Source organism: Thermobia domestica, chromosome 3 (assembly GCF_964235325.1).
Source record: "Thermobia domestica chromosome 3, izTheDome1.hap1.1, whole genome shotgun sequence".
NCBI classification, from domain to species: Eukaryota; Metazoa; Arthropoda; class Insecta; order Zygentoma; family Lepismatidae; genus Thermobia; species Thermobia domestica.
This window is the reverse complement of record NC_137456.1, coordinates 4,396,974-4,421,853: the sequence shown is the minus strand read 5'-3', so window position 1 is coordinate 4,421,853 and position 24,880 is coordinate 4,396,974. Positions and strand designations below refer to the sequence as shown.

At 36.8% G+C, this 24,880-nt stretch overlaps 2 protein-coding genes across 3 annotated transcripts in view; both read left to right on the top strand.

The window, feature by feature from the left end:
• Positions 1-6,791: 6,791 nt before the first annotated feature.
• The window catches only part of LOC145682387 (uncharacterized), an 83,607-nt gene continuing 65,518 nt past the window's right edge, over positions 6,792-24,880 (top strand). Inside the window, exon 1 of one of the 2 annotated variants that reach the window (XM_081753981.1) lies at positions 6,792-6,966. In XM_081753981.1, coding sequence (XP_081610107.1) covers positions 6,957-6,966 — 10 coding nt within the window. In that variant the 5' untranslated portion in view covers positions 6,792-6,956. Of the gene's footprint in view, positions 6,967-20,757; positions 20,960-24,880 lie in introns of those variants that run through there. The other variant, XM_081753983.1, reaches the window with a different exon arrangement.
• Positions 6,973-13,526, top strand: LOC145682386 (uncharacterized). The gene has a single exon (XM_081753980.1). It carries the CDS (start codon positions 7,051-7,053, stop codon positions 13,111-13,113), a length of 6,063 nt encoding a protein of 2,020 aa, XP_081610106.1. The 5' UTR covers positions 6,973-7,050; the 3' UTR covers positions 13,114-13,526.

Below are 24,880 nucleotides of genomic sequence, written 5' to 3'. Positions count from 1 at the left end.
TACGTGGTTCCTGAAAATGGACTTTTTGTTCCGTATATTTGTACAAAGAAATGCTAACAAAATGCATATTGTCGGAGGAGAGAGGTGTTTCTGAACCCTAAAGAAAATAAAGCGGAAAATATTTGTGGTAGCGATGCTTTCTATTTAGAGAAACTTGGCAAGCAGCATTTCAGATTTCAATAAAGTCATAGAAAAATTTGAAGCCCGAAAGATCGAAGAAAGACCTTCCATTCTAAAATAATGCATAGTTTATATAATTAAATAATTTTGTTTAACTGCGTGCATGCAATTTTCTTGCTTTTTTCTTCTTTTCGGATTAACGCCATCATTCATGGCTTACAGCACATACTATATATTCGATTTATCTTGTGTTCAATAACATGAGTGTAGAGGTTTTGTATATAAATAGTGTATAAACGTACATTGATAGTGGTTGTTTGAAAAAAGAAAATAGCTTATATATTAAATTAATATTAGAGAAATAATTTAATCAATAATATACAAATAGAGCTTAAAAGACTTTCCTCTTCATATTTCCTGAATATTTCTTGGATAAGACTCAAGAATGCTGGGGGAGGGGAACACTTGCGCGTACTACATACCTTTGATATTGCAACATTGCAACCGGTGCTTGTACAGACTACGAGTCGCTACTGTGTGGCGATATTGTTAGTGATAGTGTTGAGCCTGAAATGTGCATCCCAGTGACTATGTTCCTAATAATGAACTCATGGAAAATCAGCAGAACCGATTCACTTACGAAAATTTGGCAATTACAGCAGATTTCGAGTCAGTTCCAGGGCTGCGGTTGCTATTGTAAATGCTGCTTTGAAAGACCTGGGAATCCTAGATCAGTCTAATATGTTAGATAAGAAGAAAGTGGAAAGGGAAAGAAAACGAATTGGAGAACAGCATACTTTACAAATCAAATAAAAAAACGCTCAACTTGAATGAATTGGATTTGCCGGGAGAAGGAATGAAACGAAAACTGCAAATAGGAGGGAGCATGAGGAGCATTATGTTATAGTAAAGGAACCTGGAGATGTTTACATGGACCACGTAACTCCAGACAACGGGACTGCTCACTGCATTTCTGAAGAAATCATCACTTTCCTAGGAGATACTGAGAGCAAAGAAACAATTAAAGCGATATTATGTGATGGTACTCCGGTAAATACAGGGCGACGTGCAGGTGGAGTTATCAAGTTGATTGGACTACATCTCAACAAACCGCTTCAATGGATCATTTGCCTTTTACACACAAATGAGCTTCCCTTTAAGCATGTTTTTGAAGTAATAGATGGTAAAAGCTCAGGGCCGCACACTTTTAAAAGGAATATCGGGCAACAAATTAGCAAGGATTTGACTCAGTTGAAAATAGTGAAATTTGACGTAATAGAAAGTAGTGTTCTAGAAATTCCAGCAGAGGTTGTTGTCACTTTGAGCTCAGATCAAAAATACCTTTATGAAATGTGTTACAGTATTCATCGCGGCAATGTTTCAGACCAGTTAGCAAAGAGATCGCCAGGAAAAATTCATCATGCAAGATGGCTTACAAAGGCCAATAGAATACTTCGACTATATGTTTCTCTAAATGAACCATCAAAAAACGTAAAATACCTAGTGACATTAATTATGAGAGTGTATGCGCCTGGTTGGTTTCGGATTAAATCGCATCCAAATGTATGGGAAGGAGCAAGAAATTTCTGGTATATTAGCAAATTATTAAGAGATGCTGATGATATAAACGAACAACACAAGGAAGTTATGAAAAAGGCACTGAAAAATAATAGTTATTTTGCTCATCCGGAAAATATTCTTCATTCAATGTTGACTGACCCAAAGAAGTATTGTAGAGAAAAGGCAATTCAGCAAATCACTGAAGCAAGACAAGTAACCTCTGGCGAACTAAGAGACTACCATTTGCCAAAAACTCTTAATTTAGAAGCAGACGATTACTTAAATATGATTAATTGGGAATGTGAACCGATTACACCTCCAATTCTGGAAAATGTAACCAGTGAGGATCTTCTTCAAGCTCTCGATGGACCACTTCCAATTGAACCTATACCGTACCATAGTCAAGGCGTGGAACGTGCTGTGAGTTTGGTGACCCAAGCTGCTCAATTGAGAAATAGGTTATGTTAATAGACACAAATACATCTTAAATGTTCAAGAGTCAAGAAAAACACTTTTTACATTTGACTGGAAAGGCCAGTGGTGTTAATACATAAAGTGTTTCTGTACGTATGTTTACTGTGTTTGGTTTGTTCTGTTGCCGAGGTGCCTCGTAAACACTGAAACGAAAAAATATAGAAATGTTTAGCTTCACATCACATTCCACTACCTTAAGCTGTATTCTATATTTTCCTACAATTAAGACTGCGGTTGTCCATTGTAACCCTCACAATCTAACTCGTAATTATGTGCTATTAAATATGAAAGAATTCTATTTTATATAATTGCATTATAAGCAATAAAATTTAACACAATACAGCCGGGTTTAAATCCATATGTCAATTAAGCTAAAGTTTTGGAGAATTGTCAATTTGGTAACACTGTAATTTCTACGGATGGCAACTCTGGCAATGCTTCTGTCATCTTTTCCGGTGTAGAACAACATTATCTATGATTGTGGTAATTAGTTACTTTTCATTATCTGCTAGCATTTACGAAAGACGGGCAAACGAGGAATGATCACTTTTGTTAGACATTCGGTATCCTTGACTCCTAGGGGGATATGCTGTGCGAGGGGTAGGGGGTCGCACAACTGTTCTTTTGCATTCTCTTATTCAGGGTAGCATAATGAAGTCCAGGCAATATGAGGAATACAAATGTAGAATTTCAACACCCCCTAATATATATAATGATCGAAAATGACCGATATTAGTGTCGAATCCATAGTTTTCGAGGTTGCTCTGATGAATAGTGACACTTCCGATACAGTTTAAATCCAAATTCAGCCCTTTATGTTCAAGATGAAACCTATTCTCCCTGTGCGAACAACGGATATTCTGCTAATATGCATACAAAAATGAAACTGATTCTGTTTGTGATCGAATCTTGGGAAAAACATTTGAACTACTTGAAATTAATTTTTGGATATTGCTATTAACTACCTCGAACTTGACTTTTAACATGTTAGTTTGATTAAAATGCATATTCTAAGCGAGGAGCGAGGGGTCAGACTTTATGCGAAAAATTGGTTATCTCACGAAAATTCTTATTGTATGTATTCGGAGTTTTAATTTTTAGATATATTTAGACTACAGAATTTGCTTATTAACTTAGTAACCATTTATGCAGCGGGTAGCATGACAAAGAGAAGACGGGGGTATACCAAACAAGATGTAGGACGCGGAAAGCGTAGTCGCATACTTCATATCCTATGGCTGAGAATATTAGAGTGAAGTGCATGCAAGTCAAGGATGTTATAAAATAGAGGATCTGCCCATACAACAAAATCATGAAGCCATATGTCACAGCTTCGTCACACCTACTCTGCCCACTCCCGCAATGTTCCGAGCCAACAATCATGGCGGAAACGAGAGTAACTCATCAGACGTGCCGGCTCAAATGAAGCTCGATTGTTTTTGGGCTTCATTGAGTTCATATGTTAAAGATACGTATGGGCAGATCCTCTATTTTATAACATCTTTGATGCAAGTATTGTAGTATATACAAGTCCAGGATTCCGTTTAACATAGTAATAACTAAGGTTTCCATCTGACTGGTATTTTACCGGCAAACTGGTATTTTTGTCAGGCTGAACTATATATTTCCAGGTTTAAAATACTGTTATTTCTCATTTATGTTGAGGATTATGAGCTGTTGCCGGTAATTTTATTTCGTAGAGTTGGCAACCCTAGTAATAACTTAGTAATATTAATAATATAGTAATTGGAATTTCATTGTGGTATAATAGCTCTTTCCTGAAAACTTTGCAAGTTTTAGCCCTCATGATGTTCAACTGCACCATTTCTTTCCTTGTCACCCTTGGAAGCAGTTTCTTCTACACATGGTTCTTTTTGGGGGGGCATTGCCCTTCCCCCGGAGCTCTGAGAGTGCCCCCCGGACGACACCAAAATAATACGTCTGTAATATAATATATAAATAATACCAGAAGTGCCCTCCGGAATACTACGTGTGCCCTTCCCCAGAGCATTTTTTCTGAAAGAACGACTGCTTGGAAGATTAAGAATATGTAGTATTTCGAAGATTTCCGGGTAAAATCTATACTCACAAAGAAAGAGTAATATCTAAGAAACTTTTTTGATTAGAGCAATATGATAGAAATAGTCCAATTAATATACATTGAAGCAATAGTCGAAATAGCACATTTACGGTGTCATTGTTGTGTAATCCACTATAGAAAGCAATTATACACAATATGAACTCTCTAAGACGTGATACATTATGCATTTCCCAAAGTAGTTTTGCCACATTATTGTAAATAGAGCCCCCTCAGTACGAAAAAGTGATATCTTTAGTTTTACGTCCCACGCTTATGCCGGTTAGGCTAAAGGAGACGGTGATGATGAGAAATGAATGAAATAGTGGAATGAAGAAAGTGGGAGGAAGCGGGAGAACCCCGAGAAGACCCACGAGCACGGTATTTGTCCACCGCAAAGTCCACACGGCTCGAGTTGGGATCGAACCAGAGATCCCAAGCACCCGTGGTGAATGCTCTACCACTGAGCCACCGCGTCCCCACCCCCTCAGTACGTTCAGTGTCCTAACGCTCTTGCAAGTTGCCTGCTTTCGTTTGCAATGAATTTCCTAATTAACTTTTAAGGACTAAGAAGTTAAGTCACATTGCTTATAAACAGCGCCTGCAGCAGTGTCATCGGCACCCTAACCCCGAATACTATTCTCCTCTTGGTGGGTTAAGAAATATTTCCTCGCACGAGCCATAATTGAACATAGCCAACAGTTTGGTGGTTTTTTATGCTTTTAGGAATTTATTATGAGCAAAACACAAATATGTATATAGTCATTACCCTTCTGCTTCGTTCTTGTTTATCTGCGCGTGAGGGATCCGAAATGAAAAATATTTGCAGGTACAGCAAAGCTGAAGTTTGTTGGCGTACATGAAAAAAAATGTAAGTCATTTTATAGTTGCCCCATATTGTCAATCTGTACGATACTTTTATATTTAATATAACCGGAAAGTCATCCATCCGATTTTTTTTTTTTTTTTTTTTTAATTTCAGCACACGAAATTCTCCCTTCTTTTCTTATCAATGTTTCTCGTTTTACCGCGATGAAGTGCTGAAACGAAGTACGGATCAAAATTTAATTTGACAAAGTGTACGCTATCTAGTGTGCACTATAATCGAGCTTGCATACACGAAGTGTGTACTTCGCACTTTTGAACATAGCCTAAGAAAAGGCAACCCTCTTTTCAATTCAAACCGGAAATGGTAGATGTCAATCGCTTAGTATAAAAACCGTAATAGGTAGAAAGAAGCTATCTTACGTAATTAATCAAGTATGTCAAGAATGTATTCTATCTTCACTCAAATTTCTCTATTAAAACCAGAAGTGGCAGAAATCAACCAATTCCGATATTGACGGTGATCGCTACAGAGTGAAAATAACCATAGATAACGAAAAGTGGTTTTCTACAATCGATTAAGCTTCACAAGAATATATAACATCTCCACTCTAATATCTCTACTATAAATGGTATAAATCTACTATTACTAGTGGTTTCAATATTAATTCAGAAAATAATTACGCCATAGAGACCAAATTCCTTCACGTGGTGTACATGTGATGCTGCTACTATAGTAGTCGCAAGGAATCGTGAAGCTTGACCTAGATCTACCAAATTTCAGCACCCAATAGAACGTAATGGTATGTCTCGATAGTCAACCCCCATCCATGAAATGTTGCCAGTGCTGTCTCTCGCGCTATACGAAGAACACATGGGTGCAGTGTTGTCGGATTGCCGTTCCGTTTTGTTTATTGCTGTTGCTGTTTTATTATTATTATTATTATTATTATTATTATTATTATTATTATTATTATTATTATTATTATTATTATTATTATCGTTTAATTCGGATAATTGATAGTGTTCATGTTATAGCTCTTTAAGTGATGTTGTTTTTTTTCTTTTTTTGGCGCTCGTTCATCATGTCGTTGGTGTACTTCTGTTGTTTCCCGTTTGGAAGGCCGCTCCACGAATCTAATTCTTCCGATGCTCTAGAGTACGTTTGTTTCATCTTGACACACTTCCCGCCAGTGCACTTAGTTTGCCTTTAAAGTATTTTCTATTAGCACTCACGGGAACGTTTTAATCCAATAGACGTCAGTGTTGTGTAGGTGACGTTAGTTGTCAGCCAGCCTATCAAATGAAGTCATTGCTATTTGGCGGGTATCTGAAGTGCTTAGATGCCACATGCAAACAAGTGTGTTACAGTTAGAGTGATTTGTGAGTAGCGTAGCGTAGTTTTGCTGTGCTTCCTAGCATATTGTAACTTTCAACTTAACTGTGGAGTGACAACAATGTGTTGCAGATAGATCCATCTTTTAGGCGGGAAGCGTGCCAAGAAAAAAACAAACGCACTCTACATGTGAGGTAAAGCAGTTCTATGATTGGTATGGAGCTCAGGCCTCACGAGTCGTCGCGATTACTATAGTTGCGTTTCAAGACGATTATTTGTAACAAAACTCATTGATTTAGATGACTGGAAGTTAAGTTTGCACCTGAAAATATAAAACATCAATTGGTGCTAAGAAAGAAAAAGAACTGACACATATATGAAATCTTTATATGTTCGACATAGTTACCGAATCAATATGTCGAAATTGTTGACCAAAATACATAATTAAGTTAATTCAAAAATGTCCATAAGAAAACAATCAGTTTATACCATTGCAAATCGTTCGCGGGAACAGTATGATATTGCGGTGGACGAAATAGATGAAATTCAAAGCGATGATTTGGGATGGAGAAAGGTATTATTCGTTCAGTTTACTATACCTTGGAAGCTTTTGTTGCTTATTACGGGATATCTTACAGTTGTTGTTTATATTTATGATATGTTTTTTCATGAATATAACGAAGGAACAAACATACTAATCTTAATTGTATGCGATCTCATTTACTTAGCTGATGTCATTCTAGCGTTTTATCACCGTAATAAGCCAAACGTAAGAAAACGAAGGATGCATGTGCCAAGATCTGTGTTAGCACTGTTTATCGATATCATTTCATTAATTCCTCTTTATCTGTTATACTTCCTGTTTTCTGGAGAAAATTTTAGTTACCGTAAATATCATTGGTGCATGAGTAATCGAGGATTGAGGGTGTATCGAGTGATCGTTTTCTTCAACACTACTCGAACCAAGCATTTGAAATTATTTCTTCTTGTACAGCTGATATTTCTTTATTTTTTGCTTATACATGCTCTGGCAGGCATTTTTTATGCCCAAGGTGATATAAATGACCCAAACAATTGGATGTATAATTTGCGCACGAAGAGTATGACTCTTGATGAAAATACAGAAACTTTTACCTGGTATGTGCTCTCTTTATACTATGTTGTTCAAGTCCTTACCCATGTTGGACTGGGTGATGTCATTGGCACGTATTATCCTTTTGAGACCGTGATAACTAGTATCCTATCTCTCGTTGGGTTGCTATTTTTTCTCTGTTTTTTTATGGGAACTTTGTGTACTTTCATAATACAAAGCTGGAAGCGATACTTTACCTTTCTTCAGCGGCTAACAGCATTCAAAAACCATATGCAAACGAATAACATAAGCAGAAGGACAATTAACGAGGTAACTAATTTCTATAACACTTTCTGGGACGTAAAACGAGGTGTAAAAGAAGCTGAATTATTACAATCGCTGCCTGATTCTTTGCAACGTGAAATGCATTTGGATATCTTTTGGGATGCATTTTATCACTCTCATATGTTCAAGAACATTAATACAAACGTATTAAGCGAGTTGGCTTTACACATGAGATCCAGTTCTTACCTTGCTGGAGATATCCTGTATCACAGAGGTACTAATAAACACAGAATGTGCTACATATCTTCAGGAATTGTTCAAATTCTTTCGGAAGAAGACGACGAAACTCCTCTTTTAACCTTTTCTGGGGGAACTCTCCTAGGAGAAGCTTCTCTGGTGACCAGTTTCCCAAACAGAAATATAGTTCGATGTGTTACGTATTGTGAAGTATTCACATTAGATAAACAATCTTTGTACAAAGTCATGAGTCGTTTTCCTGATGAGCTGTCGAAGATCCACTCGTACGTGAGAGGTTTGTACAGGAACGGTCGACTATTCAATGCAAAACTAAAAGATTACGAAGACAACGAAGAGGATGAACTGTCGCCAATTAAATGGCTAAAAATGGCTCTGAAATACTACTCAGGCCAAGGAGAACAAAACAAATTCAAACATCTGAGAAAGGCTAACTTACACTTCACATCTCAACACCTTGATAAGTACGTGATAGCACAGGATATAGCCTTACATATTGACGCAATATGCTTAACAACGTCGTTTCCCTTTATATTAAAACCGGAGTCAAGTTTTGTTTTGTGTTGGGACGTGCTTATAACGATATTAGTCGTTATCGTGTCAACCCTGTACCCTTACTATATTACATTTAAAGATTCAATGCCTGATTTCCTGAAAGTAAGCTTTGGTTTGATTGACGTATTCTTCATTTTAGATATTTTAATAAATGTGTGCACAGCTATTAAACACAAAGACGATTATATTACTGATGTTTGGGATATCTTCCTCACTAAGCTGACACACTTCACTTTTTTGTTAGATATTGTGGCCGCCGTACCAACACAATTGATTTTGCCTTTACTTCCAAAGTATCGGAAATCGCTATTAAGTGATCTTATAAAATTAAACAGATTATTCAAAGTATGGAAAATCCACTATTTGATTAGCTACTTTGAAAAACACATGTTTGCCAGTTTGACACACTTTGAAAATATCAAATATATACTATATACTTCCCTTGTCATGTTTTGGTTGGCCTGTGCTTTGTATATGATATCATGTCCGGAACATGTTTGCATTCCAGGAGGCTGGTTTTATCAATTGGCGTATGAGGAAACACGTTCAGGAATAGGCAATCGTCACAATTACCCATTCATAACATCACTTTACTTTGCTTCCGAAATATTTACGTTGTCTGGAAGCGGAGACATTGTTCCTCTTACAATGACCGAAATGAGGATGGTGGCCATCGTGGCCTCCGTGGGGTTAATCTCCTTCAGCTTTTTTACTGCCAATTTGATTGCTAATGATGTGCTTGGAAATAGTCAACGGAATCGTTTTCAAGGTTTTGTTACCAATTTACTTTCATTTCTAAAGGCTAAAGAATTTCCCAAAAATTTGCAGAAAAGAACCATTAATTATCTGAATTGCCAAAAGAAGTTTGATGAAGGAATCATCTATATGAGTAAGACACCCATTTTATCTGACCTGGCACAGGATATGCAAGATGAAATAAGATATCAGACATTAATAGCTACTTTACAAAAAGTTCCTCTGTTCAGCGAATGTAAAATTGACTTTATCCAATTTATAGCAAACATTGTTCAACAATATATAGTTCCTCCACACGCGGTGCTAATCAGTAAAGGAGAACTTAGTGATGAGATTTATATTATTCAACAAGGCTTTTGCAAAGTAACTTTTTACGAAGCAAAGACCACCTCTGTTGAAGAGGATATTGAGATGGGGCAATTTGAGAATTCCCCCGAGACAACAGAAAGATTGATTGGCCCTGGAACTTGCGTCGGAGTTGTAGAGACTATGCTTCGACTTCCTCAACTGACTTCTGTAACTACAGCATCTCACTGTGAAGTCATAGTAATCAACAAGGACCAGTTACGGAAAATTCGGTATGTGTTTCCCAGCGTTGCTGAGGAATTTCGTATTGCAATAACAGATTTGTTAGATTTGGAAGAATTGGAGGACATATTCGAACAAGACACTGGACAAAATTTAGAAGTTCTTATGGATGATGAGAAGAGAAGTTTCCGCGAAAAAATTCGAGCATCTGTTGTTAACACAAGGAAGGATTCTTACTATATGAACCCATTTAATAACTTAAAATATTTTTCCTTTATACGATATCTGTTATTACCAATAACTTTGCTTCCTTCTGGTCACGCGGTTGTAATTTGGGAATGCTTCCGCTCTTTATTCGCTTTTATGAGTACCTTAGTATTTCCGGGTATGCATGCATTCTATCTACAGCTTCCTGAACTGGAACATTTTGGTACGTTTTTAGATGTTACTGCTTATATAGACCTCTACGTAAGATTACACATCGGCTACTACGATCAACGAGGAATTTGTGTAACGCATCCCATCAGGACAGCAAAGTATTATCTGACTCACAGTTTCATAACTGATCTGATCGGCTGCTTTCCATGTCAGTATTTCTTTTCTGCAACTGTACAAATTAATGGATTACAATGTGTTAACGCAAAAGCTAGCATAGGAAAGTTTAATAGAGTTGTTCAGGTGTATAGATTTGTGCAACTTAGTAACATGTTGGAGTCGTACTTCACCAAAACTGTAGTAGTAAGATTTATGATAGTAGTATCACTATTGTTAATAGCAATCAACACTTTATCTGGCATTGCTGTTGTATCAACGGTGACTATCTGTCAACAACCTCATCCTTCTCCCAGGGAAATACGTACAAATCACAGTGAATCGTTTAACCAAACCATGTCTGTAACCAGTTTCAGAAGCGGGAAATATATTATGTTTGCACAAAGTAGCTCGTGGTTCGCTACGGTAAAGATTGACAGGACGTTTGATCCATTACAAACACAACTACTGGCGTGGCACTGGCTAACATCAGCTCTAACCGGAGTCGGTACAGGTAATGTTAACCCACAAAATAAAGTAGAGCTAGTATTATTTGTGATTCTTTCTTTCTTTGCTTACTTCTTGAAGTCCTTCATATTTGCCAGAATAACTAATGTACGCACAGTTGCTGACATTAAATTGAACGTGTACCAGAGAAAGATGAAACAGTTGGACAATTTCCTAAGCAGCGAAAATATTTCCATCAATTTACATAAGAGGATTATTCATTCATTAGAAAATACATGGAAATCAAGACAAAACTTCGATTTATCAAGACGTCCTACTGAAGCATTTAAAAATTTTCATCCTAAATTGAAAGACGATTTGACTTGTTGGCTGTATAAAGAATACCTTAAAAAAGTACCCATCTTTAGAGGTCTGGAACCATCGTTTTATCAACATATAGGTTCCATTGCAGAGGAGTGCATATTCGCAAGGAAATCACATATCATTCAAGTGAATGACATAGTAGAATACATGTACATTATTCGGAAGGGAGAAGTAGCCATTGTTAATGCAGATGAACAAATAGTAGCCTTTCTATCAAAAGGAGATATGTTTGGAAATATAACAAATATTCCGTCCACGCGATCAACCATAGGTGCATCTGCACACAAAAATGTTATCCTAATCATGTTGCCGCCAACTGATTTATTTGCGGTGTTAAAAGAGTATCCTGAAGTGCACAAGAAGTTCAATGCTTTATGTTCTGACAACATTGGATACATTGAAGCTGAGGACGAGGGTTTTGAAACTGTTTCTCTAGGTAGTTCCACTAGAACCAGTGTGACAGGTTCATCGGGGACTAGTATGACAGGTTCAGAAACAAGGAGCAACAGATCTGGCAGCACAATATCTCAAGACAGCTCGAAGCTAGAGGTTACCAAATCTAAAAGACATCGTTTTAAAAAACTAAGGAAGTTCAAAGACATTTTTTTGTTCACCGTCATACCATTCGCTAGTTCTGTTCTCGTCCTTTATAAATGGTCAGTCATTGATTCGACCATCGTACTGCTTGGAATTACATACTTACTTGATGCTTTTTATGTTGTGAAAATTATTTTTGAGTTTTATACGCCTTATGAGGACGAGGAAGGAGCCTATGTCACTGATAGGATAAGAATTGCGCTGAGATATATCAAAATGCCTTCTGGTTTGATTCTCGATTTAGTGTCTACTTACCCAATAGAGCATTTTGCTCTGTACCAGGATATCGGAGAAAGATTGCCTTATGTTAATTGGTTGCAACTTAATCGCTGTTTGAGGATTTGGGTGACCTTAAACTACTTACGACTACTCAGCAGCGAGTTGCATGGCAAGGTTGTTCTCACACGAGTGGCCTACATTGCCGTTGGCATATCAATAACCATGTTGATACTTACGTCCATTTGGTGTTTCAGAGAGTGTAACAAAGGCATTTGTAAAGGAGGAAAACAATCCATGCAGATGTACTTCCACCATTTGCAAGAAGTAGCGGGTTTCGTTACTCATACGGGTTGGAGTCTAGGAGTACATCGAAGTGATTTCTCCATTATGTTAGTTAATATTCTCATATTATTAGGCATGTTGTTTCAACCAATGATACTGGGTGAGCTTATTTCATTGACGCAAAGAACGCATGTCATTCGCTCTCAGTTCTTTGACAAAGTAGATGTATTAATGACTTATTGTAAAAACCATAATTTGTCTTCCTCGCTAGTGAACAAGGCGTGGCATTATGTTAATTATCTCTGGGAATCGAATAAAGGGGATCATATTCCAGAGCTAATCAAGTACGCTCCTCGACCACTACTTAACCAGTTCAAAGAACATGCCTATCATAATCATTTAAAATACACATTAGGATTCTCCTCGGCTCATGTCGACTGTGTGCGTCAGATTGCGACGCATTGTATCGTCACTTCTTACTTCCCGGAAAATTTTATTGTATTTGAAGGTGATATGACAGAGACTGTATACTTTATTCACAGCGGAGAAGTTGAGGTTTTAGTACGAGATAATCGATTGAATTCCATAAAAAAAGACGTTTTGGAACAGAATGCAATGTTTGGTCTACAGCAAGGTTTGTACGTAACAACGCCTTTCTGTTATTCTTACAGAGCTAGAACACTGTGTATAATTGTGTCGATCCACAGACGCCACTGGGAGTACCTTCTTCGCTTCTTTCCTTCTGCAAGAAGTCAAATATATGACACAGTTAGTGACTATATCTCTGCCACACGATTTAGAGACGACTAAAGAAATTGCCACATCGCAGCCGACGCTCGCATGAAAATCCGCTTCTTTGTTAATAAATGTTTGAGTTCGCTCCTTTATGGTATTTTCATGAACTTGAAAACATTTGTGTAATTCGTTGAAGAATTTTATTGTGACAATTGATATCAGTATTTTTGTTACATTTACAAAAGGATTACTAGAATAGGGAGATGAACTAGAATAGGGGGATAGGGCTAGTTTAAGAGAAGAAGGAACCGTAAGTTCTGGATGAACCAAGGAGTTATTAAAAGCAGAATTACTATAAAAGAGATATTTTTTTTAACGTTATATCATGAGCAAAGTTTTTCTCTATTTGTTATTATTTGTGTTAGCATGACAACTAGTTTACGCTGGAAAACTAGCATTGAAGACATGTAGTATTTCTTAATAAAGTACTTCTGTCTAACTACCAAGAATTTTAGGAATAATCCAACCCCCCAAACAATATATCAAAAGATTGCGATCTTGGCCAAGAATTAGTTTATGAATCAGGGGGCCACAAAAATTTTGAACGGACCCTAATTCGAGTTTTCGTATTTTCTACGGAATAAGCACATCATACTGACTTCAGGGAGAGTTTGAGTTTGGCTACACTATAAGTAGTTCTCCAAATATTAGACTTTTGGCTACACTATAAGTAGTTCTCCAAGTATTAGACTTTTGGCTACACTATAAGTAGCTCTCCAAATATTAGACTTTTGGCTACACTATAAGTAGCTCTCCAAATATTAGACTTTTGGCTACACTATAAGTAGCTCTCCAAATATTAGACTTTTGGCTACACTATAAATAGTTCTCCAAATATTAGACTTTTGGCTACACTATAAGTAGTTCTCCAAATATTAGACTTTTGGCTACACTATAAGTAGTTCTCCAAATATTAGACTTTTGGCTACACTATAAGTAGTTCTCCAAATATTAGACTTTTGGCTACACTATAAATAGTTCTCCAAATATTAGACTTTTGGCTACACTATAAATAGTTCTCCAAATATTAGACTTTTGGCTACACTATAAATAGTTCTCCAAATATTAGACTTTTGGCTACACTATAAATAGTTCTCCAAATATTAGACTTTTGGCTACACTATAAGTAGTTCTCCAAATATTAGACTTTTAGCTACACTATAAATAGTTCTCCAAATATTAGACTTTTGGCTACACTATAAATAGTTCTCCAAATATTAGACTTTTGGCTACACTATAAGTAGTTCTCCAAATATTAGACATACAAGAAAACTTTTTATTGAAAGGTATTGGATCTTGAATCACGACCCACAAAATTTTTGAACGGCTCCTAAATCGAGTGTTCATATTTTCTATTGAATAAGCACTTGAGTTATGTTACACTGTATGTAGTTCTCCTGATCTAAGGCGTACACGAAAATTTTTGATTAAAATATATTGGACTTTTTGGATCAGGGGCCACAAAATTTTTGAACGGCTCCTAAATCGAGTTTTAGTATTTTGTACGAAATAAGCACATCATAATAACTTAAGTGATAGTTTGTGTTTGGCTACACTGTATGTAGTTCCCCAGATCTGAGGCGTACAAGAAAATTTTTGATTGAAATAAATTGGATCTTTTTGATCCAATAATAATAATAATAATAATAATAATAATAATAATAATAATAATAATAATAATAATAATAATAATAATAATAATAATAATAATTTCCTCGTCAACTTGTAGATCTATGAATTGTAGTTTTATCCACCATTATTTCTAGAATCATTGAACTATTTTTAAACGTACCTTCAGACAGTTGTGTGGCCCAGCGTAGCATAGTCTCGCCTTTGGTACGAAAGGTCCTGGGTTCAATTCTCGGTGAGGACACTCGATCAAAAAAGTGTAAAAGCTTTTTCAGGCCAACTACTCTGAGTGATGTTTTCCTGTTTCACATTTCATCACTGCGAAATTAAAATACCGCTAATTTTACAGTAATTATGTGATATCTTCAAATAGATAAAAGATAATCGAAAAGTGGAACAAGATCTCTCTAGACAATATTGTTTTACGTGAGATACCGTTATCACGATTCACTTATCTCCTTTCGATTTCCAGCCATCTAGAAAATCGGCATTTATTTTCGCGTTTCTAAATAACTGCAAACAGAAAGCTACTAGGTGCCTAGTGATAAGGGTACTTCATGCAAAATAATATTGTCTAGGGCGCTCTTGTTCCACATTTCGATTACGGTATCTTTTATCTTTTTGAAGATATCACATAATTACTGTAAAATTAGCGGAATTTTAATTTTGCAACAGGCCACTTAATTCCTCTCCAATTCCCCAGGCAGTGTGATCTCTGAGGGACTTCATCTTCCATATGTGATGAGCTAACATGGCCATAGGTGCCGAAAGCCCAGAAATCTAATTCTGGCTGTGCCAATGATCAGCATTGCACTAATTATTGCATTTGGGAAGTTCGAAATTATTGTGTGTTGACGCTGTTTAGAATGTTTGCCTTTCATATCTATCAGCCATCAACATAAAAGCCAAACTAATACTATAGCTATGAACATAAAATTTGAACAGAACACTATGTTTCCATGAAAACAAATTACAAGAAAGGATTTTTTAAAAATGCATATCCTATGGGAGAAAGAGGGTTCAAATCTTTCTTCAAAGAATTAATTATGATCATTACAAAGATGACTTGGTATATGAGACAAACTAAACTTGTGTTTCAAACTTTTTGGGCAATTTTTAACTTACAAATTTTAATTCGTTACTGTGAAACTGACTAGTGTGAGGATAAAATCAAATTAGAAAAGTGGAATCCAGGAATTTTAGCCCTTTTAGGATTTATGGTAACTTTCGTTACCATGACGTAGTGTTGTCTTTGACCGCTTATTTAGGTTCTATAACAGGTATCTAAGCCGGTCTTTTATTAGTCAAGTCAATCATGGACCAAAGAACACCCAAGATGCGTTTTGGAACCGGATGGCCAACTTGGTGGCGCCAAGTGGGGGCGGAGGAGCATGAAATTAAAATACCGCTATAATTTTACAGTAATTATGTGATATCTTCAAATAGATAAAAGATAATCGAAATGTAGAACAAGAGCGCCCTAGACAATATTATTTTACATGAGAAACCGTTATTACGACTCACTTGTCTCCTTTCGATTTCGAGCCAGTTTGAAAATCGGCATTTATTTTCGCGTTTCTAAACAGCTGAAAACAGAAAGCCACTAGGTGACTTGTGATAATGGTACTTCACGAAAAATAATATTGTCTAGGGCGCTCTTGTTCCATATTTCAATTATCTTTTATCTATTTGAATATATCACATAATTACTGTAAAATTAGCGGTATTTTAATTTCGCCGGGATGAAGACTCTTAAGGAAAATTTCATAAAATTTTCACGTCCTTAGTTTTCAAGATACCAGATTGAAATATTGCATACGGATTGTGTGCACCTTTGACTATTTTGGGGAACGGAGTAGGGGAGAGTTACATTTGGCCAATTTTTTGTCTAAAGTTTTTTTTTTTTTTTTTTTTTTGGCGTAAATTACATTTATTTTCTGGACTGTTCCCTATAAGTTATCATCTTTTCACTGAGTGGTCTAGAACACCCCAGAAGCATAATTCTTATTTGTGTATTTTCTACGCACAATAATGAAAAAAATCTGTGCATTTAATGTGGTACTATGGTCGGGGAGCGGAGCGAATGTCAAATTCAATGAATTGTTCTTCTCGCATATATTTTTTTTTTTTAATACAGCGTATGCATTTATTATGTAGCCAAAATCCACTGGTGAAAATATCCTTACACCTAAAAAAAAAAAAAAAAAAAAAAAAAAAAAAAGTCCATATGAACATAGGGCGAAAAACGCGTTGTTTCAAAGTTACGGGATGCCGAAGTCTAGAAAATTGTAACTTTGAGTCTGTCTAGCTTGAAAACTATGGGAGATATCAACGGCGGTTAAACACATATTAGAGGAACTAGTACACTGTCTATCTACATAACCATATTTCAGAGTTGGGTTGTACCAGCGCATATGATTTCAGAGACAGAGGTGGAAGAGCAGAACGTATAACGCAGCTTCCTCTATAAAATCCGTTGCGCCGAGACGTCTCAACTCTGAAACGTGGTTATTTAGATAAACAGCGTACTAGTTCCTCTAATATGTCTTTAACCGCCGTTGATATCTCTCATAGTTTTCGAGCTAGGCAGACTCAAAGTTACACTTTTCTAGACTTCGGCATCCTGTAACTTTGAAACAACGCGTTTTTCGCCTTGTGTTCATATTAACAACTTGCTCGCATCGTGCCTTCAATTCGGGGATGTTTTTGCTTTGTGATGCGAGAATGTCGCTTCTACTCGTTATCTGAAATGAATAGGTTTTGATTCGAATTCTTATATTAGTTTACGAGAGGGTGATTGAATAATTAACACTCCAATATATTAGATGAATTCGTGTATTCAAATTAGTCATGTTCGATTCCCGGCGGGAGCTCATGTGGTTCGGATTCCACGTTAATCAGTAGGACCACGTCTCATATAGCCTCGCTGCTGAAAAGGGACGTTAAACTCAAAATCAATTCAATTCAATTCAAATTAGTCAAGAACGTGTAAGGAATAAATATGACATAACACTCTCAGATCGCAGTATTCAAAACTTCTGAGTATTTAGCCATAGGCAACAATATAGCTGAGGAACACATACCTGTAGCTGATCTTAGGCTGGAACTCTGACAATGAGCTGGACCACCTTCTGGAATCGAAACTGGAACGTCCAACGTATAGTTTACAGCTGGTGTTCGTGGAACTTAATAATAACCATTGGAATGTCTCTCGAGTACGTAGAGTGTTCGGCTCGTTCACGGCTTGCCGACTACAAGCCAACTACTTGCGACGGTCTCCGACTTCTAATCTCAACTTCTGAACTCCGACTTCTGATCCACATTCAACAAAAGATTTGGTTTTTATCATGGTGCTCAAGACGATGGAATTTGTCATCTCATATCTGGATCGACGTCAGTTACCTCAGCTATTGGAAAACTCTCATTTTCTCCATTGTCATACCATGGCCGAAATTCTCAGACAATTATTTCTGCAAATCTGCATATTATGTCATATCCTAAATTGTGTCTTTTGTTGACAAGCTGATTTTACAAAATATCTTTCTTAATTTTATGCTTAGTTCATCTTTTTCTCAATTCTCTATTTACAACATATTGCAGACTTGTGTCTGGACGGTGTTATATCAAAACAATAACAAATCCATGTGCAATAGTTTACCACATGTTACTGTTTACATTTTTCCTTATTCTCTTTCAAATCCAAAACTTGATTTTGTTTTAATACAATTTTAAACCAAAATATAATTAAATAATTGATCATTTTCTACTCTTCTAGTGTGGTTACAATATGGACTTTTTTTTATTTTTTAGGTGTGAGGATTTCACAAGTGAATTTTCGCTATAATAAATGAACACCCTGTATACAGGGTGTTTTTATAGAAATTTTGTACTTACTTTTTATCTCGCTTTCTATTGCAGCAATGGCTACAAATTTTTAAAAATATTATTGTCCACAAGTGTATTGCCTACACATTAGCTTCATTTTGTCAGCATAGAGTGGCTGTAAGGGTTGCCAAGGTTTCCCAAATTCTATTTTTTCACTAATGATTTTTCTTTTTCTTCTTCTACGAATAAGGCAGGAATCGCATAAGTGTTACCTCACTGGAATCAGTGTTCCATAAGCTTTCCAACGAGGAATAAATCAGTACTCTGTGATGATTAGGAAGGTCACCAGGGCTCCCAACGTGAGAGTCTACGATTTCGTTCAAGTCCCTGCCCGGGGTATAAAAATCAGGAGTAACGAAAAATATGCAAATAATAATAATAATAATAATAATAATAATAATAATAATAATAATAATAATAATAATAATAATAATAATAAATAAAAATCGTTTGTTGAAAATCGTCCCATTTTGTAAATTTTAAAATGATAAACTCCTCCTGGATGCACTTCAGCGCAAATTTTTGTATTAAATGATGAATGAGTTAGACCAGTGGTTCTCAATCTAATTCATATCACGACCCCATTTTATCACATCCCTTGTCAGCGAACCCCTTACAATTTCTGATTTGTGATAAGCTTGTTTGGGATTTTTAATATACCTATTGCGGATATCTCACGATATCCATGTATTCCAAAGATAGTAGAATCCATTTCTTGTATATAGTGGATACAGTAACTTCCCTAAAAGCGAATGGATTAAAACTAAAATTTGGTCAATTCATTCATATTACAAATATCAAATCCGATCCGTCATAATGTTTTCAAAATGGAGGCCGTTTGAAAATTTTAAAACTTCATAACATCCTTAATTTTGGGTCATATGATAAAAAAAAATAAAGTGATTTCTAATTTTTGTTTTTTAAAAAACCTTGGACAGTTGTTTAAAAAGTTATTGAGATTTTAATTTTCGAGAAACCGCCACTTTGAGTTACCTCATGTTATTGTGAATTTGGTGCATTGTTGTGTATCTGTTGTTCAGTATCACCAAAAACTGTTAAAGCCACTTGTTTACATTTAAAATTTAGGAAACAAATAAAACCCCACACCAAAGATATACCTTTATTGTGGCCAGCTTGCTAGAAGAAAGACTATTTGCTCACACACATACGTGTAAGATTCTACAAAGAACAACAAAGAATTCTAAACAAAATCTCTTTTATTGCAAACAGAATAATTTGTCCATTGTTGATTTATCAACAAACGCAACACAGCTATAGCGAGCGAATTAGTGTTTTCAATTTTAGTTATAGGCTATTTCAGTATGTAGGTTTTGTTGCATTTGTATTTTTCTGGTATTTCAATAAGCAGTTCTCATTAGTTTCATATCGTACCCCTTTTAAACAACTCTGCTTCTGTTGAAATCATTGGCGTAGGGAAGGGGGGCCAGAGGGGCCGGGCCCCCCAAAGAGATCCGACAATGTACTTTGGTACTTTAATGTTTGTAATTTTTAATATATTTTTATGTTTATATATTTTTTGTTTCTAATTTTTCTAGATGTACCTATAACAGTACTTGCCCCCCCCCCCCCAAACACACATCCTGGCTACGCTACTGGTTGAAATGAAAATGTTTAGTAGATCTATTTTTTGTTGTTCTTAACAGTATGTATAAAAAAAATTAAAATATGCCTATCAGAACAAAATTCAAAATAATATTTTAAATTTTTTCCGGTGTTAGATTTTAATCATATTCTTCTCTTCCGCTTATCTTCTGGACCCCTAGGAGGTCGCGACCTCCAGGTTGGGAAACCCTGAATTACAGAAGCTGATTTTGTATTTATTTTCCTTTAGTCTTGGATGACATTTATAAAAGAGTGATTTCTTTTAAAAGCTTTTAAAACCACCAATCAGAAAGAAAGGAAAATCGATTGTTGACAGAATCAACAAAGAATTCAGAAGCGTATATAATGCTTTATGATGGAGAGATGTTGTTAGGGATTAATAAAACCCTTCTAAAAACAACTTTCCAAGCGGATCAGAAGCCGTGGTTATAGGTCACTGGATAATGAAGGAGTGGTCAATCCAGTCGCAAGAGCTGGTGACGAAAGAAAATAAAAAGGTATATAAGAATGACTCCTTGGTAGGAAGTATCTTTCTGTATATAAATACAAACAACCTCACACAAAGATTACAGAATTGAAATAACTTGTTTGAGTACCTGTCAAGTGAATTAGTGATTGAAAAATATGGTTACCTTCATATTATTGTACAGTGTAAATGAATACTTGATCAACGCGTGCGAGTGAAACTTCTTCAAGTGGTTTTCTTTCACTGCCTACAGTTGGTGTGAGTATATCATTGTTTATATTAGTGCAGATTGAAAATCTGGGTGCCACTAATTTGGAAAATTAACGGGTGAAATAACTTTATTAATTCACAAAGAAAGTTTAATGTCTAAGAAACATATTTACTCAGGCGTCATACTCTAAAGCAGTGGCGTAGGGAAGGGGGGGCCCGGAGGGGCCGGCCCCCCCCCCCAAAGAGGTCCGACAATGTACTTTGGTACTTTGATGTTTGTAATTTTTTATATATTTTTATGTTTATATATTTTTTTGTTTGTAATTTTTCTATATGTACCTATAACAGCACTTGGCCCCCCCCCCCCCAAACACACATCCTGGCTACGCTACTGCTCTAAAGTACTAATGTGGGGTTCCTGGTTCGATCCCAGCAAGTATCAAGCGTGCTTTGTATTGGACAAACGGCATGTACATGGGATTTTCTCGGGGTTCTCTCGTTTCCTCTCATTTTCATTATTCCACCATTAACGTCCATCTCAACATCACCGTTTCCCTGAGTCTCTCCCATGCTGTAAGCGTCGGTGGACCATCGATGGGCAACTAGCGACTTCTCGCCAAAAATTGGCAACCCCACGGTGACGATCCGCGGTAGTCAAACCTCCGTTTTGAAAATTATACCACCAGCGGCGGAGATGCGACGAAACGCCAATGAACCACAAAATTACTCCCCCAAAATACGTTAAATCGCCTAAATACGTAATTTGTTTACATTAAGGTGTCTAAAAACACTAAAAAAAAAAAAAAAAAGTATCACGGGTTGAGCGCGAACCACCAACCATATGATTGCTGGGCACGTGTTCTTGCGACTTCGCCACGGAAACAATGACGAAAACCTCGCTTGTAGAGGGATAAATCGTTGAGGTCTTTTTAATTTGGACAATCAGAGTGCTCCTTCAACTGTTTATACTCGACGATCACCGTTTGGGATCAGATAAAATCCGTTCGCCATGTAATTTTATAACAAAATGAGGCGCGTCTGTTTACTCTATTTCATAGTTCTTCCATATTCACTTTCTAATGAACGGCGACAGTTGCCATCTAAATTCATACAACTATACACACTCATCTCAAGATTTTTACTTCATGATGTAGAGACAGGGGTTACTCTTGACCCCCGGAGCTCACTTTAAGAACAATTCGTCAGGAGAAAATAATATATAATAATAACCGGATGCACATGACTGGCGATAGTTCGTGTTGGTCCCTTCACGATTCTCCGCGACGAATCGAAGGAGCGCGGACCAAAATGAAGTCCTCGCTGCTACGCGGTGGTAATTTCAACACCCCGAATCTAGATATCTGTTTCGACTCAACGAAACCATGCCGCCAGTGGCACACTAGCGGCATTCCTTCGACGCGTCGCTATATCGACGATCGACATTTAGCGGCTACTGAGCCACTAGATATTAGCGACTTTACGGCATGAGGTCGATGAATAATCGTGAAACGTTCAACTAAAAAATAATCATTTAGAAATAACTTGAATAATGTTAATACATTGCAATGTAATCCTTAACCAGGGAGACAATTTCACATAGCATACGCAGCTTAACACACTATTCACTTCCTGAAGATATTTTATTGATTTAAGTAAAGCTTACATCTAACTCTGTGTACTTCATCTTATCTCTTACCGTTTCTCAGCTTCCACACTCCCAAGTGGGTAACAACATAAATCCTTTCGTGCATACCTAGCAAAAACGGTAAGTTATCAATTGGATAAGGGCTTCTGCAGCATTAGCAGTCAATTTTATACCAAAGATAGACAGTATATAAAATTCATTGCCTTTTCGCGCTATTATTAACCTGCAAAAATGCGTATGAGTGAGCTATAATAATAATAATAATAATAATAATAATAATAATAATAAAGTGCATTAGTAGAATATTATATCTGAAGATTTATTTTTTCAACAGAGGATATTATTTTTCCAGAAAGTATTATGTTCGATGTGGCATCCACATTCTTAATCTGCACGTTTATATTTAAAGCTTATGCTCTTGGTTGCTTTGAATGTCCAACTTGAGGCTAATATTTAAAAACAAAAAGCCTTCTATAGGGTGAGTGGTTTGAAAATCAGACACGGATGTCTTAAACGTTTAGGATAAATGTATATTCTGATTGTAATCTAGGGTGTTAAATCTTGGGAAGATGGGGAAATTCCTTCCACTTGATGCTCTTAGAATAAAATCTTCCTCACTGATTAGTTTCTGCGGATTAAATAAAGTGGAAGTTTTTGCAAAATTAGTTACAGTAAGTTATATAATTAACATATATTTCATACTTAAATACTAGGAGAACTGGTGGTTAGCAGTATCCCTAATTGTACATAGTTCAATAATTAACGATGTTGAAATATGTGAACTGTCTATGTCGAATGATTCTTGCGAACAGCTTTTCCACTCCTTTCTCCGCCGGGAATCGAACCCGGGTCTTCCGCACCAAAGACGCATACGCTAACCGCTTAGCCACGAAGGAGCTCTTCCTAAATATTCAAGTAGCACTCTTAAACAGAGAGAACTCCCGCCTTTGAGTTGCGTTGATTTTGAATTTAAATTCCCTTCCAGCAACGAGGCTATATGAGACGGGACCTACTGATTAACATGGAATCCAAACCACATAAGTTCCGGCCGGGAATCGAACCCGGGTCTCCCACGCCAAAGGCACATACGCTAACCGTTTAACCACGAAGGAGCTCTACCACTCGCCGTTGATGTTGCAACTGATGGTTTTATAGGCCATCCTCTGCTGCTGCTTAGCGTACTGATTTTATAGTAACATTTTTGGGGTCTTGAACGAAATAGAATCTTCATAATTTCTTCTATCGTTTTATATGAAGAAATTCAATCCAAGATGTAAAATTCTCAACATGCGAGCCACTTTCTGCAACGAACTAATCTCAAAGTAGAAATGAAATAAATTGAAATCTTTCAGTTTAACGTCCGACGGTTATGACCTTTAGGCTAAGGGAGACGATGATTAGGGCAAGTAAATGATAATGAAAGAATTTGTGGAATGAGAAAGTGGGAGGAAACAGGAAAACCCCGGAAAAACCCACAGACACAATGTTGTCTACCACAAACTTACTTGATCAGGGACCCCACGCACCAGAGGTAAGCGCTCTACCACTGAGCTACCATGCCTCTTGAAGTAGAGATACCAGTGGAAAGACAAAATGGAGGGCACAGTGTACAGACCTGCACGGGCCGACACTGATTTCTCTTCAGATCGGGCCGGGCTGAGGCCAATTAATTGTAATTCTTTAATAATTATTAACTTTCGTTAAGCGATAATTGGAATAAAGCCAAATGTTGAAGAAGTGTACAAAATGTTACAAACAATGCAATAGCTATTTACAGTTTGTGTTGCTTAGAGGCTCCACTTTCACTATAGAGGATTGCAGGGATTGCGTGGTAAATTGAGCTCTGACCTTGACCTTCACTGAACCCAAAATATGACAAGAAGGGGTGGGAAAGTTTTGCCTGTCGCTAAACAGTATTGTCATCTTCACTTTATGCTAAAAATCAATTAAGTTAGATTTTTGTTACAGGAAATGGGGTTTTTTGTTCTCTCGATGACAGGCAAAGTTCTAGGAGGCAATGGTACCATTCGGGAGGCAAGCGTCAGGTTGTGAACCAAAGTTTAGAAAATGTTTCTGAGGGTTAGGTCAAGTTTAATACTAAATTTTGAGAAAGATTGGGGCTCCAGCTATTTTTTTAAAAAAATTATCGGGCCGGGGTCGGGCCAAAAAAATTTAAAACTTATCGGGCCCGGGCCGGGCTTGGGCCAAGAATTAAAAAAAACTTATCGGGTCGGGCCGGGCTCGGGCCGAAGATCTCCAAAACTTTTCGGGCCCGGGCTGGATTGGGCTAGGGCCGAAAAATTCGGCCCCTGCAGGTCTCTAGC

What these genes read in the sequence shown, in the direction of transcription:
- LOC145682386 (XM_081753980.1), top strand. Translation starts at nt 7,051, where the DNA reads ATGTTTTTTCATGAATATAACGAAGGAACAAACATACTAATCTTAATT.